The sequence below is a fragment of the Acartia tonsa genome, chromosome 13 (assembly GCF_053477335.1).
Source record: "Acartia tonsa isolate MP-2025a chromosome 13, ASM5347733v1, whole genome shotgun sequence".
In the NCBI taxonomy this organism is placed as follows: Eukaryota; Metazoa; Arthropoda; class Copepoda; order Calanoida; family Acartiidae; genus Acartia; species Acartia tonsa.
In genome coordinates this window covers 6,252,794-6,272,795 of record NC_137272.1, presented here as the reverse complement: position 1 = coordinate 6,272,795, position 20,002 = coordinate 6,252,794, and the positions used below count along the sequence as shown (strand labels likewise).

The window sequence follows — 20,002 nt, the reverse complement described above, 5'->3', positions numbered from 1 at the left end:
AAATTCATTTAAATTAGCATAAAAGGCCTAATTGTGACAAATGTCGTCTTATAAAAAAGACCTAATACGTCTTGGTGTTTATTTAATTAATGGTATAAGTAATGAAATCGAAAAGATGCAAAGAGTATAGAAAATGAAGAAAAAGTACAAAGAAGAAATTTTTAATTTAGGTTAAATACATATAATATTAGTATGATAAATTTTTTTTTTAAATCCCTTGTCAATTAAGATCTTCAAAATAGGCAAATGCTGAATTTTTCAAAATTTATTTTTTTGGGTGGGGGCAGGGGGCTGGGCGCGACCGCAGTCTTGTAATAAGTAATTTTTAATGTTTAGAATTATTTATATTTATTGGATAGCTTTGTTATGGTATGGTTTGTAATGTGAGAAAAAAAATGTTCTTCCTTAAAAAAATTTTATTTTTAAATCTACAAAATCATCGTAGCTGTTTGCTAATTTACAAAATTAATGCCACCCCATTTATTATTTGTTTTTATTTTTTTCTTCTGAAGTACAAATGCCCCGTACGAATTTCGACAGCTGGCTTTGGTTAAGCTGTTTTTATCACCTTCGGTTAAGTCTTAACTAATGTGAACATTGGTTTACCTTTAACTTATGTTATGACGTCACACATCGGTTATCATGATCAGTTAAATTTACTTCAGTTTGGTCTATGAAACACTTAACAGCACTCTTAACTTATGTCTAAGCTGCTAACCGATGTCAATTTATTTTATGAAAACGGGGTTATATGATATAAATATAATGATGAACCAAAAATTCAAATTTAAATGTCCCAGACCATTATTTCCCCTCCCCCCCCCCCCCCCCCCGGTTTTTATGCCAACCCAACTACTATCTCCTACCCCGCCCCCCGATTATTGGTTGCCCCATATTTTACCTAGCTGCTGCTGCTAGTACGTGTGTGTGTGTGTGTGTGTGGTTAGATTTGAGTGTGTAAAAAGGAGGGTGTTACCATAAAAAAAGATCTAATCATTATAAACCATAGTTTTCAAAGTTTTAACTTTTTAGGACATTTATATTCTATAAAATTCTTTAAGATCAAAATGGTGCAATTTTTATATTTGTAAAATAAGTAGAGAAATAAAAATTGAATGGACACCATCTCATGCTTTGGAAGGGAAGAGTAAAGCTTGCACCATCCCTTTGCCCCACAATTCCTCTAAATATACCCCCCCCCCCCCACAGCCACCTCACTCTCTGAACCATTATTAGTCTGATGTGTGCACACTGCACAGTGTACCCTTATGTGTGTGTGTGTGTGTGCTTTCAGCCAACCACAATGGTCCAAAAATGGTCAAAATGAGAAATAAGGAATGACCAAAAAATTGATAATAATAAGAACTGGTACAATGAAATATATTGCCAAAGACTTTGAATAATTTGATATTGACCTGCTAGAAAGGTAAAAATTTTAAATTTGAAGTCTCTAAGTCAAAAATTTCAGTCACAGCAGCCATTTAAAGATTTCTGTAGAACTGGAGGATCAGGATCTGCAGGATAATACTTGGAACCTAAAATTGATGTGAACATCTATATTTTATAGTGGAATGTACTGATGTAAGATTTTTAGTATTTTGGCAACATAAAATACTTTGTTTAAGTCAAAAAAATATTTATTCTTTTTACCTGGATGACCCTGCCAGGTTTGCTTGCATCATGTGCCTGCCAGGATGGAGATATTCAAAAAAATTTCACTCTCAGTTATTTGCCATACCTATGTTTAAAAAATCACTTGGTTATAGCCATCTTTCTTTTAAACACAGACAATCAGAAAGAAAAAAGTCCTACAACCCATCCTTCCCCCATCATCTGTTAAGGGTTAATAAGGATTGAGTATGTTATAAAGACCCAATATAAATCTATAAGAATTCAGATTTATTGGTAAGGATTAGGACAGGAACATGCCTTAAGCTATTGTATTCAATAATAAGCTTGGATGTCCTTAAATTGAGGGATATGTGTAAAGACTGTATTATTCATTAATAAATACTTTGATGTATTGGTGAGGTTTGTTGTTAAATCATTATATATACATTGGTAGGAGCTCAAATGTGTTTATATATATTGATAATGGTAATGCAAATGGGGCGCTTGTCCAAAATCTGGAATGTGGAGATCGCTCTTCTATGAGTACTACTTAAATCCTACTGTAATACACATAGACATTCTCAAAGTTGGCTTGTCAGTGAAGAATGCTTTTCCTTTTATTCCCACAAGTATAATACGAATTTGGTTGAACCCATGGCAGTTCAACAAATACCCACGCACGGTATTATATTGCTTTAAATTAAGAATAAATGGCTGGTTATAATGTCCGATCTATATCATATAAGCATATCAAGTACATAAGAGGGAAGATGGTTTTATAAAGTGTATTTATATTACAAGTGAATCAATTAAGTATGAAAGATACAGGATAGGAGATAATAAACATAAGTAGTGTAGGACAGGAGATTGCCTTAAGTCCAAAGCATCTAATTGTGCATAGTGTTAGGCCTCTAACATAAGACCTAGGCACAATTCATGCTAAGTACTAAGGAACCTAAATTTAAACTACAATGCATGCTAAATTAATTAATTACCTTTAGGCCAGGAGAGAAGAAAGAACTTAATAGTTCAAGAGTTAGTAAATAACTGACTGATTTTATAAGGTGCAAGCTATAAAGACAACTTATTACCCGGATTTAATTCTTGTCTGTTCCATAAAGTGTCTGTGTGTTAAGCTTGTGACGTAAATGTAGCAGGGGCTTTATGTATACTTAGTTTTACATAATTGTTACATGGTTATGTTATCAATAGATACAAAGTTTACTATAGACATATAACATTAGTTAATCACATATAGATTACCATAGATAGGCTAGTATTACTCATATATGGATGTATATTGGTAATAATAGGCCTAAAAAGCATAAAACTGCATTAAAATTGCCTAAGGGTTGATCACTTTAGCTATTTCTTGTGTCCTGAAGCACAAGCGATAATTACTCTAAACTGTCAATCAAAAGTAGAATAATATTTCATATAGTACCAATTTATAGAGGGTATAAATAAAGTGATCTAGATGCAAAGCATTTCTTTAAAAGATTTGTCTGTACGTTTCAAGTATTTTGAAATTTAGATGTCGCATCTCCAATAAGAACTAACTTTTATTGGCTCATATTTTGTAAAATTTGTGGCTTATTGGTGAAGGCTTAGAAATAGGGGGGTGGGGAATATATTTTATGATAAATGAAAATCAAATAAGGATTAGAAAAGAATAAATAGCTATGCATGGTAGTGAGTTGTACCTCTTTGGAGACAAGGTATTCTCCCAACTCTATTAATGTTGCTCACCTGACTGTTCAGCAATAGAACCGTTTCTAATGTCTCCAGGTAGAAATAACATTCCTAACAATGAGCAGATGCGCTCAGGTATAAGGTATAACCAACAAGGGAAATAAATCTAAAATAACATTTGGGGGGCAAATGGAGAGTTTGTCAATTTTAAGATGTGGTGCCCCCCAACAACAGCTGAAAACCATGTATAGGTTTCATGATTTTTTTTTCGAATTAATTTTGTTATTGGTATAAGCTGAGATGCGCTTCATGCATATGTGGGTTTTTGTAGAAGCTTTTAGGTTAGTCTTTTAAAAACAGTTTATTTGTGACTTTGACTAATACAATTTCTTTCCTTTCAAACAACTATATAACAACGAAAATATTTTGAGTAAATTTGTTTCAGGGAAAATTCTTTATTCTGTTTCCAGCCCTGTGTTGAATTAAGATTCTTTCTTTGGCTTTGTCCCTTCCTGTTCCCCTGTGAAGTGTCTTCTAATTTTACAATATATACAATTATATTTTGCATTTAAACACACTAAAACAGCATAAAAAAAAGCTGCAGCCACAAGTATAAATGTGTTACAACATGCATGAGACAGTGTGGTGGTGGGCCTACATGTTTTTAAGTAACAAAGTGAATTGAAATTTGCACAAAGAATTTGCTGATATATTCTCGATCAAGTTGTAGACATTTTGGCTGTCAAACTTGATTTTTTCTCTTTTTTTTTCTTAACTTGGCGCTCAAATTAAAATAAAATAATTGAAAACTTAATTTTCCTGTAGGATCTTAATCTTTGAGATAAAAAAGGAAAAAAATTCGGGAAAAGGAAAATAATAAAAAAATCCACCAAAATGAGAAGAGAAAAAATTCGTCACCTCTTGACAATTGAGCAGCTGAAAACAGATGATTGAAGCTGCGGCCAGCTGCGCTTCCAGCAACTGCGCCCTGAGCCTCCTCTATTAAGCCAGCTGTCATACGACAGCTTGCTCTGTCCAAGTTGAAGTGTGCGTGTGTGTGTGTGAGTTCAGTCAGTCAGTCAGTCAGTTCTCTAACATCAAACTAATCGGGCAGCATCCATCCCCCCCTTTGTTTTTTTTTAACAAAAAAAACAAACTTTAATCAAAAAATATGTCTTTGCTGACCCTGTTACAAGCTGCAGAATTTATTGAAAGAAAAGATAGAGGTATAGAATATATTTCTTAGTGGTTAAATTGTTATAAATTATATGAAAAAAATAAGATAAAGTGAAGCAAAAGAAATTCCGACACTGGAATTTGAAACAAAGACTTTTTTCTGAAAAAGTGGATTTTAATGTTTAAAATATATTTTCTCTATTTTTACATAGCATTTTTTTATGCTAAATATTTTAAGTTTGTTTATTTACATATATAATTTTATGCTTTAGTGACTTTTTGTATAAATTGATATTTTGAAATTTTACATTTATGGTAGGTATATGAAAAATAATACTTTTTAAATATTTATATTATATAATATTATCATATTTATACATATTTATAAATACTATTTTTAAATTTTATATTTTAAATAAAAGCTTTTGTTAGAAAATTGAAGTAATTAAAGTTACTACCTGTATTTACCTCCTATTATGCTTGAAAACAAAGAAATCTTAAATTAGTGACAGGAAGAAATTAAAAGTAGTAAATTAACACCTTAAAATTTTCTACAAAGGGTTTTGTTTATTTTTTTTCTTCAAATATTTAAATTATATTTTTAGATATCTAAATTTGTATATAACATTAGTATACCTAACTTATTTAGGATATGCAAATATATTTACATTTTACTAGCAATTACGCCCCTTAAAAGCCTCTAGGGGCACTTAAGGTGGAAGGGAGAAAATTCAAACCTCTCCCCCATTTCAAAAATAAAAAAATAGATTTTTTATAGGGGGGTGTATATTTGGTGTGGAGATACCCTTATCCCAAATAGTTAAAAACCTTCCTTGGGCCTATTAAAAGCTTCACTATAAAGGAGAACCATATCGGTTCAGTGGTTAGCTTTGCTTAAAATTTGTAAACGTTTAACTTCACGTCATCATAATACGTAGATTTTTACAAGAACAGGGATAAGATAAAGAACAATAATTTAATCTCCCCCCCCCCAAATTTTTTACATTTAGCTGATATTAAATATTGGAGGAAGAAAAGGTTGTAGATTTATTTTTTTAAAACCTTTTTGCTCTCCCTCCCTGTAATGTTACATAAGGAAAATTGGTTTAGTTTGGTTTCCTTGATTTATTATCATACAATTATTTTTCAGGGAGGCCGGAGGGGACAATAGGCTGGTTATTACACTAGTCCTCAAAGTTTTATATTAACGTTGGCTTAACAATTTTGGGGACCTCTATTTCATTTTGATTGGTTGATTTAGTTGAATACAGAAATTTTCTTATCCCTTTAGATACCTGGAATTATTCATACATACCAAGGCAAAAGATAGAATTTTGGCTGCGCTGCGCGTTAAGATAAATAGTTTAAGGCGCGTAGAAAGACAGTACGCGCTTCCAATGTGTTTTTTTATTCATTTTTTTATTGGTTGATAGATTTAATGCATTTAAAATTTAATGATTAAATTAATATATTTTATGGCATAATGATTAGTTTTAATTGACGGAAAATCTAAAGGCTTCAAATTTATTTTCAGATATCACTGTTAAGTATATATATATTTTTTTGGATCGTACTATCCTTTGAAATGACTACAGGGGTGGGTTAGGCCAGGAGGGGTGTGAATTAGATAGAGATATTTATTTGTGTTGTGTAGGCTTGTAAGCAAATATTTTATACTAACAGGGAAACTACACCTGGAGTTCAATTTTACATTCTTCAACTTTTTCGCCAGTCAAATATTTATGATTTGAAATATAGAGGCATTTAAAATATAGGACGTCAAATCTTACAAAATATCTTAGATTTAATCAAAATAAACTTAAGCAATAATATTTTCAATCTAATCATAACAAAATTGCTTTATTTTTATCTAAATATAGTATAAATATATTTATAGGTATACGTTTATATACATTGTTAAGTCTAAGACTATGCATATAACCGGCGGGAAATCCTAACCCTGTGGGGGTAAAATCATGCATGAAGGCCTTTTTTCTCTAAAATTTGCATGATTTGAATCTTTTTTGTTTTGTTTGTAAAGTTGCAGACATGACACAGTTAGTGCTCAGGGATCTTAAGGGATAAGACAATGGCTGATAGATTCATGTACATCCCCAATGAGGATACACTAATTTATTTATTCTGTAGATTACAACTAGTGACTCCAACGTTTGGAGACACAACCAATCAAAGTCTCCTAAGTTGTTAAGCCATCGAATAAGAAAGCTCTATAATAAAACTTTGGGAACTAGTGTAATAAAGAGCCCAATGTCCCCTCCCTGCCTGGTTAGTCCTGCTATTTATTTTCACGCTTTCTCACACAAAGTTTATGTTGCAGTTGTTATATCTAGATATCTTATGGAACAACAGGGCTAGAGGGATAGGTAAATAGTTGTTATATCTAGATATCTTATGGAACAACAGGGCTAGAGGGATAGGTAAATAGTTGTTATATCTAGATATCTTATGTAACAACAGGCTAGAGGGATAGGTAAATAGTTGTTATATTTAGATATCTTATGGAACAACAAGGCTAGAGGGATAGGTAAATAGTTGTTATATCTAGATATCTTATGGAACAACAGGGCTGGAGGGATAGGTAAATAGTTGTTATATCTAGATATCTTATGGAACAACAGGGCTAGAGGGATAGGTAAATAGTTGTTATATCTAGATATCTTATGGAACAACAAGGCTAGAGGGATAGGTAAATAGTTGTTATATCTAGATATCTTATGTAACAACAGGCTAGAGGGATAGGTAAATAGTTGTTATATTTAGATATCTTATGGAACAACAAGGCTAGAGGGATAGGTAAATAGTTGTTATATCTAGATATCTTATGGAACAACAGGGCTGGAGGGATAGGTAAATAGTTGTTATATCTAGATATCTTATGGAACAACAGGGCTAGAGGGATAGGTAAATAGTTGTTATATCTAGATATCGTATGGAACAACAAAGCTAGAGGGATAGGTAAATAGTTGTTATATCTAGATATCTTATGGAACAACAGGGCTGGAGGGATAGGTAAATATCCTTCGTATCCTTATGATCTCTATCTGTCAGTGTGTGTGTACCAAAGAATCTCTAGAAACTATTGAACCAATATGGCTCTCCTTTACAAAGTTACTTCTCGTTGGTTCTGGGAAGGTTTATAAATATTTTTGGGGAAGGTACCACCACCGTCCCAAGAAAAATTTAACCTTCAAGTGTCCCTAGAGGCCTCTAGGGGGCGTATCTGCTGTTAATTTAACACATTGGAATGTTATATGGTATCTGACGTAAAACTACTATTTTATCTCCAAAATTTTTACTATTGTAAAATTTATCATAAGATTGTACAATAAAAGCAAAAAATATATTTTGTCTGGCCGTAAACGGTAAAACAAATTTACAAACATTCTATATCGAACTGTGGATAAATTTATTGATATTTTTAGAAAGTATAAAATTTCTTATTTTTTAGCTGGAAAAAATTTTCAGGCAGTTTCCATATCCATTAATTTATTTATTTCTATTGTGAACAAAATTAATTAATCATTTATCCACCTAGCATAGCAGAGTGTTCAAATAATTACACAGAAATGCATCTTTTTTATTTTACATTTTCACTCGCTTAACATAGCAGCACAAGGAATTATTATGTTGTCTTATGATATGTTAATGAAATCTATTACAAAATGAGCTTATGTGTTCTATAACCGAAGTACATTTTTTGATGTGGTTTTGATTGAACACCCATAGAAAAGCGGCATGGCTGCAGCAAAAGATGTTTTACCTAAATCTAATATATATAATGGTCTATTTTAAAATTGTTGTTATCGTCTGGTTATTGTTGTGAACGAATAGTACATTTTCTTTTCCTTATAAAACATTCATCTTTTATTTTACACTTTATTCTATTCATTGGCATTAAATTGATTTATTTCCAAACCTTTTTGTAATACAATTACAATTTACAGGGTCAAATGAACTTAGCTGACTGAATTTATTTACCAGTATGGCTTCGAAAACGATTAATATCCGCTGGAATATAATTAGTTCTCAGTCATACTGGAAAATCATGTATAGCATCGTATAACAGATAATTTTCCATTAATATTAAAAAAATTATGAATCGTATAGTTATATTAAACAAAATGATACAGAAAATATATTTCTTTAAACGCCTATGGAAAATTTCTTGTTGAGAATCAAACTTTTTTTTAGATTTATTCTTATTTAATTTTAAGTTTGTTTTTAGCATATCCCGATGACATTTAAGTATCTGGGTGAGGAGGGAAGGGTTAGCTATGAAAACATGTCCCAAAAATTTGTTGATCACGCAAATTGTGTCCCGTAAAGTTTTGCTTCTCCCACCCTGTGTGTGCAAATTTGTTTGAAAATACATATCCTTATAAACTTTACCTAGTTGCATGTTCACATGGTCTACTGTGATTTTTGGCAACTTCATAACCATTATTAGATTTACATACAAGTCAGCTTCTTTTTTATATGTGATTTAAAGGGATAAAACAATGGCCAATAAATTGATGTACGTACATCCCTAATAATGATACAATATTCACTTCTAGTGATTAAGATTAGTGGTTGAAGCGTTTGAACACTCAACTTGATGAAGCAACTAACCAAAATTCACTGAAGTTCCCAAAGTTGTTATTTAATTTCATCTTTGGCTTGTTATGTATTTATACATCCTTGTTTTATTTGCAGAACTCAGTTGTTAGATTTATGGGGCTAGACACAACTAGTCAAGTCAGGCTTAACTCAAAAGATCAAATGAATTTCAGTTTTTTTTTCGCCTTTAATATTAGGTCAAAATAATCAATAGTCAAAAATATAAAGCAAAAAAATGACCACAAATTTTAATTAAAAGGCATATTGGCCCCAAATTTTTCGGAACAAAGACTAAAGATCATTTATTTATTTTTCCAATTTTTTTTTTCTTTGTTTTAAAAATTAATGAAAATTTATAATCTTCCTGGATTTTTTTTTGCGTTGTTCCCTCTTTGTTTATCTTCAATTCCGTAATGTGTGTGTGTGTGTTTGTCAGTGTGTGTGTGTGTGTGTGTGTGTGTGTGTGTGTGTGTGTGTGTGTGTGTGTGTATTCAATGGCGACAAAATGTCTAAGATTGATAAAGAGAAAGACAGCTAGAGAGAGAGGGAGGAAAGGGAGGGAGAAGGCTTTTATTTACATTTAAAAGTTGTAAATCCAAGTTTTGAAACTAAACTATACTTTAGTCTACACTTGTGTTCAACTTTTAAATATTATGCTTTTTAATAGCGAAGCTACTAAATATTAATAGCTTATACTTACAGGGAAAGAGGGGACAATGGGCTGTTTATTACACTAGTCCCCAAAGTTTTATAATAACCTTTTCTTATTTGTTGGCTTAACAACTTTGGAATTGTGATTGGTTAATTCATTAAGTTGAGTGTTCAAACGTTTAAACTAGTAATTTTAATCTAAAGAAGGGGTAATTTTGTGCACCATTAATGGGGATGTACATCAATTTATCGGCCATTGTCTTATCCTTTTAGATTCATAATATGCGTTAAGTCCTACCTTAAATAATTAAGGTTGACTAATTGAAGAATAAGGATTATTTTTTAAAAACATGAAGCATTTTTAGCCTGATGTAACAGCGCTACTTATGAACTTTATTATCTTTGTTATTTCAATATTGTACAATAACATATTAATTTTAAAAGTAATTAATATAATTTATTTGAAATTAACCCTACTAGACTTAAAACAACTTTTCTGCTAATTTTACTTCAATTTTTTTTGCCAAATAAAATTCATTATTATGTAGGAAAGTATTCTATTAAAATCAAAGCTTTAAAGTTTCTGTTATTAACTAGGCATAATAAAATTCTGTTGCAAAATCCTTTATTATTATGACTAAAATTTTTGTTAAAGCAATTTTAATATTATAATTTTATGCTTTAAAAATGTGGCTATATTGAATTTCAGAATTAAGTTTGCATTAAGGTTAATCTTTAATGCTTTAAGTAGAGAATATAATAGCTTCCCACCTTATTATGCAATATTTTTCTTAGTTTTAACAGATTTTAAACTAAAGTTTAGTAGATTTTGTAAAAAAAAAATTGGTAGAGTTTTTTCAAAATTTAGTTTCTAAATAAAAACAGAGGTGGATTCTTAAAAAACTTTTGGGCTTAATGACTCACAAAAATTAGCGAGGCTCGCTAAAAAATTTTGTGAAAATCCTCCAAAATAATAAATCTACAAAAATTAGATGAAATAATAAAATGTTATTTCCACAAGGTTTGTTTAATTTTTGTAGATTTTCAATGCGATTTTGGAGGATTTTTTACAAAAAAAATTTACTAATTTTAGTGAGGCATTGAGCCAAAAAGTATTTTAAGAATCCACCTCAGGTAATTTTTTGGATGGTTTAAAAACATTAGAGCATATTCAATTTTCTATTTAAGTTCAGAGCATGTCATATATTATCAATTTTATTGCTAAGAGCGTTATCACTCATTTTCACACTTTTTTGGCAAGATATTTACTACGTGAGAAATGTAAAATATAATTATGTAATAAATGAGTAGAAAATAATTTCTAAGGAAAGCAGAGTTTTTAAACAAGTGTCATAGCTTTCATATTGACATAGCTTTTTGGATAATTTTAAAGGAAGAAGATTAAAGTCCCTTCACAGATTATGACGTCATACGTTATAATAGCCAATGAGAGGCCAGTATACACTGTTATTGACCAATGGTCAAATTTATGCTGGCCTCCCATTGGTTATTCTTTCGTATGACGTCATAATCTGTAAAGCGACTTAAATTATCTTCTTTTAAAGTCATACGTTTGAACCTGACCGAAAATAGCAACAAAATTATTTTTTTCCCCTGTAAAAAGTTTTGGGTTTTTCGTTCTAAATTTTCCCCAGGACGAAAATTAATGTTTATGACAAGCATTGGATAAATTATTGAACATCTAAAAATTGGCAACGCCTCTCTGGAAGAGATAGGGACAACTTACAAACAGATATGTTATGTAATTAAGAGTGGCGTGGCGAAAGAAAATCTATTTTTAGAACGTTACAAGTACATAAATATTGGAAAAGGAACAAATTTCACATAAACAGATGCTTCTAATCGCAAAAATAGAATATACAGCGAATATACAAAGACACTTTAAGCTACGATTATATAGGGAGTGTCAAAATTCTTCTTTTAAAAAAAATAAATTGCCTTAAAATTGATTTGTTGAAGTTTTACCTGTTAAAATTTGTTAATCTAGTATTAATGATGTCCCAATTTTTCATATAAAGGCTTTATTCTTTAAATTATTATTTTACTATGTTATATAGACCCTATTCATATTTTTACTGGGGTTTATAATGGAAGGGAGATTTATAGAATCCGGCCCTTGTTGATATTATTTACAAAAGACTTCCTCTTAATAAATCCACCCTTCCTTCTTGACAATATTTTAAAAGATTTTAAATTTCACACATTTTTTTCTCAAAGGTATAATAATAAACAATTTTAAATAGGGATATAAAACACGAGGAAACCTTTTTGTCTCCCAACTTTTAGGCCATTCAGAAATTTTGACAATTGAACCTTTTTCCTTTGTTTTAAAAAATTTTCCTCCTGAAAAAAATTAGGAAAAATAAAAATTTTGAAAGTAAATTATAGTTGTAATTTGGTGTGAATAGATGAAAATACACTTCGAGCATTTTCAAATGCATTTTAAGAAAGTAATTGTCATAATGATTAATATTCTATTTGGGGGGGGGGGGGGAGCTTCTGAAGGGGGGTAAACAAGGTTAAAAATGTAGTATGGCGTCATAGGTCACAAAGCTAGCCAAAAACCTAACCTTTTTTAAAAATTCTTACTATTGGCAAGCTTTCTTGCATTTAAACTAAACTTAAATATTTTGCATTACTTTAAAATTTATTGTTTTAACCTTGCTCTTATTTTGTGAAAAGTACGGGTTTATATTTTGTGTTGAGACTTATTATGTAATCGTATTTTTGATGAACTGAAAATAGTTGCCGAATGTGTACGCAGTTTCCTGGGTGTTTCCTCATCCTAGCTCAATATTTACTACTAGCTACAAATCTTCAAACTTCCCTTAAAAAAATCAAAATTTGAATGTATAAACGATTTATACATTATACATTATAAATTTGAATTTTTTAAATTTTGATTTTTTTTTGAAGTTTGAAGCTTTTTTAGCTAGTAGTAAATATTGAGCTAGGATGAGGAAACACTCAGGAAACTGCGTACACATTCGGCAACTATTTTCAGTTCATCGTATTTTTATTTAGTTAAGTTGTTTATACATTACTGCCATATTAATAGTTTAGTATCTTGTGTAATAAGTACACTAGTTGTCGAGTAAGATTTCGAGTCCCACATTGTACTGATGTTTAAAGTTTTTAAAGCTCTCCTGGTATATCAGGCGAATGATGTTGATTTTTTTGTTGTATTAACAGCACATCCCCTATTAGTTAATGTCAACATTAGTTTTGGCAGGGAGGGAGGGGACATTGGGCTGTTTTATTGCACTTGTTTTATGATAATGTTTTCTTATTCGTTGGCTTAACAACTTTGGAGACTTTCTTGGATTTTGATATGTTGGTTAATTGAGATGATTGTCTAAACCTTTCAACAACTAATTGTTATCTACAGAAGGCATAATTTTGCGTTGCAACATGGGGGATGTACATCAATTTATCGGCCATTGTCTTATCCCTTTAGGTCCCTGAGTTTTCGTTTTCCATTGCCCCCAATTTTCCTTCTTTCTCCTGTTTGTTTACACAGTTTCATAGAGTGCTGATATCAGAGATCTAAAGGGATAAGACCATGGCTGATAAATTTATGTACATCTCCAATGACGATACACAAAATTACCCTTTGTGGATTACAATTATTGGTTAAAATGTTTGGACACTCAACTGAATGAACCAACTAATCAAAATTCAATAGATCTTCTCAAAGTTGTTAAGCCAAAGAATAAGAAAACGTCATTATAAAACTTTGAAATACTTTAAAGTCTTTCATAACATATATAACTAAAGCCATTCAAGCATATTTAAGCTTTCTATGTATATTTTGAATCTAATTGCTTACCCAACACACTTGCAGAATCATCATAAAAAAGGATGACAGCATCCATGGAACGGCCGCTCTTTAGCAATACATAGTACATTTTTGTCTACAAAAGCAGGCCCTATAATTAGAACAATACTAAAAAGATTAGAACAGAGGGAAAGGTGTTTTTCTTGAAATTTTAAGTCTATGTCTTTTTCTGTAGCTGGTTAGTGTCTCAAAATATCAGCCTTTCCACTTCTCCTCTTTCTCCTTTTCATGACGTCACGTGGCTGATTTTTGAGACACTTTGTTCTGCTACCTTATTCTAACTTTCAGTAGTTTTATTCCATTTTTACTTGTATAGCTCCAAGCAGTTTTTTCATATACAGTCATATATATATATATCAGAAGTTCTTTCACTTCCGCATGTGTTTCATATTTGCAAAAAAAGGCAAAATAGCAAAAGACAATATGGTTATAAGGATGAGAAAGAAGTAAATTGTAAAGACAATTTGCAGTTCTGGTGATTTGATAGTGGATATATTATTGCATGGATTTACACCAGATTTTCATGTTTTCTAATAGAGTAAAACACGCAACGGGATAAAGTAACCCTTTTTCCAAGTCCCCTCCCTTTCTACGGATACCCATGGAAGGAACTGACCAATAAACGAGTTTCTTGTTAGCAAGCTAAATTAACTATAATTCCCATGTCATAATATCCACGTATATTCTACATTTATTGATGTGCGGAAGCGATGGAATACCATATCATGAGCAAATGTCAGTTTTTATGCTCCTCTAGGGGTCTAAAAGGTACAAGAATTCTCTGATTATTAATAGTGTACAGTTTCAAAGGGGGGAAATTAGACGTAATTTGTGTTTATATATCTTACAATAAGATCAAGATTGTACCAGATTAAGCATTACCCTGCTAAACTTTGTGCTGATATTTTATTAACTTAAGATGACATTTTTAAATGCATTACTGTTAGTAGATGTAATGGAAGCCAAAGCAGAGAGAGAGGGAACAATGAACTGTTTTTTACACTAGACCCCAAAGTTTTTTAATAACATTTTCGTATTTGTTGGCTTAACAACTTGAGACCCTTGAAGTGAATTTTGATTGGTTGTTTCATTAAGTTGAGTGTTAACACGTTTCAACCATAATTTTAATTTGTAAGAAAGGTAATTTGTGTATCTTTATCGGGGATATATATAAATTTATCGGCTATTGTCTTATCCATTTAGATTCCTAAAGCCAAAGCCATTCACAATAATTGCTATATCGTTTAATGTTATCACAATGTTTCTAAGTTTAACAGAGAATATTACTTCAGTCTTTTTTGCTTCAATGTTTTTTTTCTCGAGTTTTGAAAGAGTTGCAATAGGGAGAAATTATTCAGTGTCAACTCTTTCAATAGTCATAGCAATTTTTAGGTCATTTTCTGAGTTAATATATTCATGGGTGTACTTTTAGTCTTCATGTCTTCACTGACATTTATTAATTACTAAAAATTTTTTACTTTAGTGTACAATTTCTAGGAACTTTTAGACGTTCATTACCGTATATACATATTCAATGTACTGACAAAATTGTCTTATTTGAAATATTCTTTAAATATTGTTATTCTGTCAAATAAAGCAACAATGTATTTAGAATATACGTGGATATTACGACAGGAAAAAAAATTCAATGCTAGCATGGACATTACATATTGGTCAGTTCTTTCATCCAGTAGGAGGGGAGAGGTAGGGTAAAAGGGGTGGAGGGGGAATCGTTATTTTAGCCAATTACAAGTTTCACTTTATTGGAGTACATAATGGAGTTCTGCCAAATAAAATGTAATTTTTAAAGATCGTAGCCCATATATATTTCATACCCCCCCCCCCCCGGGCCTTGTCCCCTGTCTAATTGTACAATTATTAACATAATTATTAAAAGTATGTATATTACAGAGCAGGTATTTATGGATGTATGTATTTTTATAATTACATGAAATCGACGGCTGGAGAAATGCATTTTTCATTTTGTACTTCTGCATTATATTTGTATCTACGTACTTTTAAATTGGTTGTATTAGTTCAAATTTCTCTAATACGTAAGCAAAATATTATTTTAGCTTCAATTTGACGTAAACAGTCTTTCGTCGTATTTTCACAGTAGCTTTTGATAGGTTATTTTAGGTTAGGTTAATGTTAATGATTGCCCAGCAGGGTAGAAAATTGGCCCCGTAAGGTTAGAGCCCCACGCAGTGGCTAGAAATAGGAGAAGAGCTAATGTGAAAATACGACAAAACCTGCTTCTTTGTTTTCTTTCCATGATCCAAAATACTTTTTTTTATATTATTTTAAAGGCAGATTTTTGACTTGTGGAAAATTTGATGGCAAAAAATTATTCTTTTATCTTCACTTTGTATCATTAATTAACAATTTTGCTATTCTTTCATATTTGCATTTTTTTTGTATAGAGAACAAAAACATGTATTCAATTTTGCATTATAAGATAAAGTTTTGTCATTTTGTTTTAATTACGTTCAAATTTAAATGTTCTTTAAAACATATGATATTAATAAAAGGAAAGTTAAATTAATCTACAGCCCTTATATCTTCCCATTTCTACCAGTTTACAGTAAAATTAACGTTTAATTGGTGTATCAAAATATCCCTTTGATTTACCCATAAGATTTTATTGTTGCCCTAAAAAGTTATAAAAATATTGGCATTGGTGAAAGGGGGGGGGGGCTAAATTCCATTAGAAAACCAAATATAATTATACATCGTAAAATTGTAAAGCAATTATGATAAAACTTCAATGTAGATCTTTATCTCATAAAACCTATTTTATCCTTCAGTAATCAGTATTAATGTTTAATACATGGTTTTGAATTGGGAATGTACAAAAATGTCGGGTATAGTCCCTTTCTTGACAACGCCTCTTAAGGGATGTTTCGTCGCAATTTCACAGTAGATTTTCTCCTATTTCTAGTCCCTGCTGGGGGCTCTAACCCTGCGGGGCCAATTGTCTAACCCTTCGGGGCAATCACCTAACCTAACCTGAAATAACCTGTCAAAAGCTGCTGTGAATATACGACGAAGCGCCCCTGAAGAGTCGTTGTCATGAAAGTGACTATACCCGAAATGTCTTGGCTCATTTTTTATGACAGTAAACCCTAATTGATTCTTTTTTTAGAAGCAGAGCATGGGTACGCGACTAGCCTGCCAGTTGTCCACTTAATCTCCGGGTCTCCCATACCCCTGCAGGACTCCGCCCCGTCTCTGTCCTCCTCGTACGAGCACCTGGACACCTTGTTGTCCCGGAGCCCCACCTCCCCCACTGGCAGCACCAGTAGTAGAGACACATCTTCATCTTCTAGCAGGCACAGAAATCCACGAAATTAAATTGAAACATTTTTTCTTAAAATTTTCTAAGACATGTGACGACATAGAAATGAGGGAGATTAGAGTAGAAGTGGGAAAAAACCCTAAAAAAGAGATGGATAAGCCTAAATTTTTATGACGTCACTTGGCTGATTTTTGAGGATGCTGTGAGTATTGGTGCAAAAAATATGACGTAACAAAAAAATTAGCCAATGAGAGGCCACTATAAATTTTACCATTGGTCAATAACGGCCTCTCATTGGCTATTTTTTTTGTTACGTCATATTTTTTGCACCAATACTCACAGCATCATTTTTGAGACAATTTGTCCAGTTGCCCTATTAAATGAAAATAATACATCAAAAGTCAAATTTGAAGCAAAACATGGGTTAGAAAGGCAACCTGCTTTAATGATTTATGACCATTATAAGCATGTAATTCTTTTAAATAATCCTTTAAAGTATTACCCAAACCTCAATAATCATTACATCTTTACAACTTATTTCCTAATTCAAATCTACCCTTATTTTAGAAAATCAACTTATCTTTATTACTCGCTTCCTATTGTAAAGCTTTTGCCTAATCGTAAGTTTTTACAAAATATGGTTTTAGGTCATAAATCTACAATTCAAATTTAATTCCTAGATTTTTCATTTTTTAATTCGCGGATTTTTTTTCATAGACAAACCAAATTACTTCGCAAGTCTTCTGGACTTGGTTCAAGGTAACATTTATAATTTATCTATGGAAGTACTTTTGAATTTTATCTATCTATGTATTCTATACTATATATTGATAAATTAGCTGGTAAAAATTGATTTTATGGATCTTAAATGCATATCTTACTACCATACCAGTATGAAGTATATCTTGCTTTCTTTAAAAAAAGATACATATCTTTTGGTTTAAAAGTTCTAAACCTGCCCACTTTCAAACTAAATATATCTTCCTAGCCCCTCCCCCTTATCTTGTATGGCCTGGCAGGGAAAGAGACATGGATTTAATTTTTCCCTCCAATAGAAAATCTTTTATAATATAACACTGAAAAAAACCAAAGAAATTAAGGACTACCATTTATGACTGGCCCATAAGTATAAGGCATAATAACTTTTTTTTTAAGTAACTTATTCTTAACCCAGTCGGCCTTTACCAAACTATCTTCTTTGGATTTGAGCTGATTGTCTTAATTGCATATATTTCAAGGGGTTTCTTTGCTAGCTTGCCCCAGGCAAAAAATGCAATAAACTTTGAAGTTATCTTTTCTTTTTGGGCCCATATATACCATGTTAGACATTGTTGTGGTTATTAACATAAATTTCTTTTTTTTTGAGTTTTTATCCTCAGAAAAGTGAAAAAGTATATTTATATTTTGGATGCTTAATGCTTACTATAATGTCGATTTAAATGGCATTTTATGTTAACAATGCTTTTTAGTTTAACAGGGATGTATATTTTAATATTTACCAGTGGAAAAGTGCACAAAAATAATATTTAACTTGATTTTCTTTAAATTTAACTTTTGTTAACTTTAAAAAGGTTAAATTGGTTTTAAAATACACATACACACCGTAAATGTTCGAAGCGGGTAAAAATGTCTTTTTGTTTAATGAATATTTGATAATTTAGAGGGGGATATTATAAATGATAATTACTGTATTTTTAGTAGCGAAGCTACTATATAATAGCGCTTAGCCTTACGTCGCTATAAGAGTAATATTGGATATATTGAAATTAAATGAGCTATCCAAAGATTTATTGACAATATTTTCATATCTATTACATTATTAAAGTCAAATCCAATTTTAAGGGCTGAATATTTTTTACTGTTCCCCATTATAATGAACATAATTGTCCTTGTTTGCATAGAAAGGAGGAAATTAGATGTCTGTTAGCCTGTCTTAATTTTCATGCACTATAGTTCCACATAATAATAATTTATTTTTAGTACTTTTCATTCTATAAGGAATAACTTTTTGCAAGACTTAATCAAAATTTGATTATTTTGTTAATAACAATTACTGCACTAGATCTATACAGAGAGAAGGGAGACAATGGGCTGTTTATTACACTAGTCCCCAAAGTAGTATAATAATGTTTTCTTATTTGTTGGTTTACAACTTTGGGACTTTTACTAAAAATTTTGATTGTTGGTTAATTAAGTAGACTGGCCAACCCTTTTAACCACTAATTGTTATCTACAGAGGAGGATATATTGTGTATTATTATTGGTGATGTACATCAATTTATCGGCCATTGTCTCATCCCTTTAGACCCCTGACAATTATGTCTAGTGGAAATCTTGGTGACAAATATTTTTTTCTATTAGTGCCCTATCTTTTTCTCTTTTTTAAAGATTTTGGAAAAGGAAAAAACCTTTTGTTTGTAAATGTTTTTCTTTTTAAATGCTCCTGATAAAATCCTCTGATAGAATTGAAATTTTAAAAGATTATATTTTTGATAATCTTCATTGAAAGAAAAATCATATATATATATATATATATATATATTTATAGATAGAACAAAAATAAAAGTTTCAACGTTGTTAGTGTATAAGGAAAAGTGTACTCTTATTTATTTGTCTCATAACTCAGCCAAATTTTAAGATATACCCGTAACCCTCCCCAAAAATATCTATAAACCTTCCCAGGATCTACAAGAAGTTAAACTGAAAAGGAGAACCATATCGGTCCAGTGGTTAGCAAGATACTTCTGTACAGACAGACACATAGACATCCTGTTACTTTTATATAAGGATTTGTAATTTAAAAAATGTAAGAATCCATCAACTAAAAAAAGAAATTTGTTGGCGGCTTTGTCGGGACGCTTCCCCCTGATGATCGCTCTTGTGCTTGCGTGGCGTTGCGAGTAACACACAAGAACACGTGAGTTACCAAGCGGCGGGGCGGGGAGGGGGGTAGTGGGAAAATGGTTCGGGGGCAAAGATTGCACACGTGGAGTGTTGGAGGGGGGTGGGGGGGAGGGGGTGAATCATTGGTTTGCTATACCGGGAAAAAAAGAAGAGGAGTGGGGGATAGAAAGTGGGAAATAAGGAGGATCCCT

General features: G+C 31.4%; 1 protein-coding gene across 1 annotated transcript in view; it reads left to right on the top strand.

The window, feature by feature from the left end:
• The first annotated feature begins 4,368 nt into the window (after nt 1-4,368).
• LOC145335064 (max dimerization protein 4-like) overlaps nt 4,369-20,002 on the top strand; it is a 48,751-nt gene continuing 33,117 nt past the window's right edge. The window contains exons 1-3 of the mRNA XM_080180760.1: nt 4,369-4,529; nt 16,755-16,941; nt 17,625-17,666. Coding sequence (XP_080036886.1) covers nt 4,475-4,529; nt 16,755-16,941; nt 17,625-17,666 — 284 coding nt within the window. The 5' untranslated portion in view covers nt 4,369-4,474. The remainder of the gene's footprint in view (nt 4,530-16,754; nt 16,942-17,624; nt 17,667-20,002) is intronic.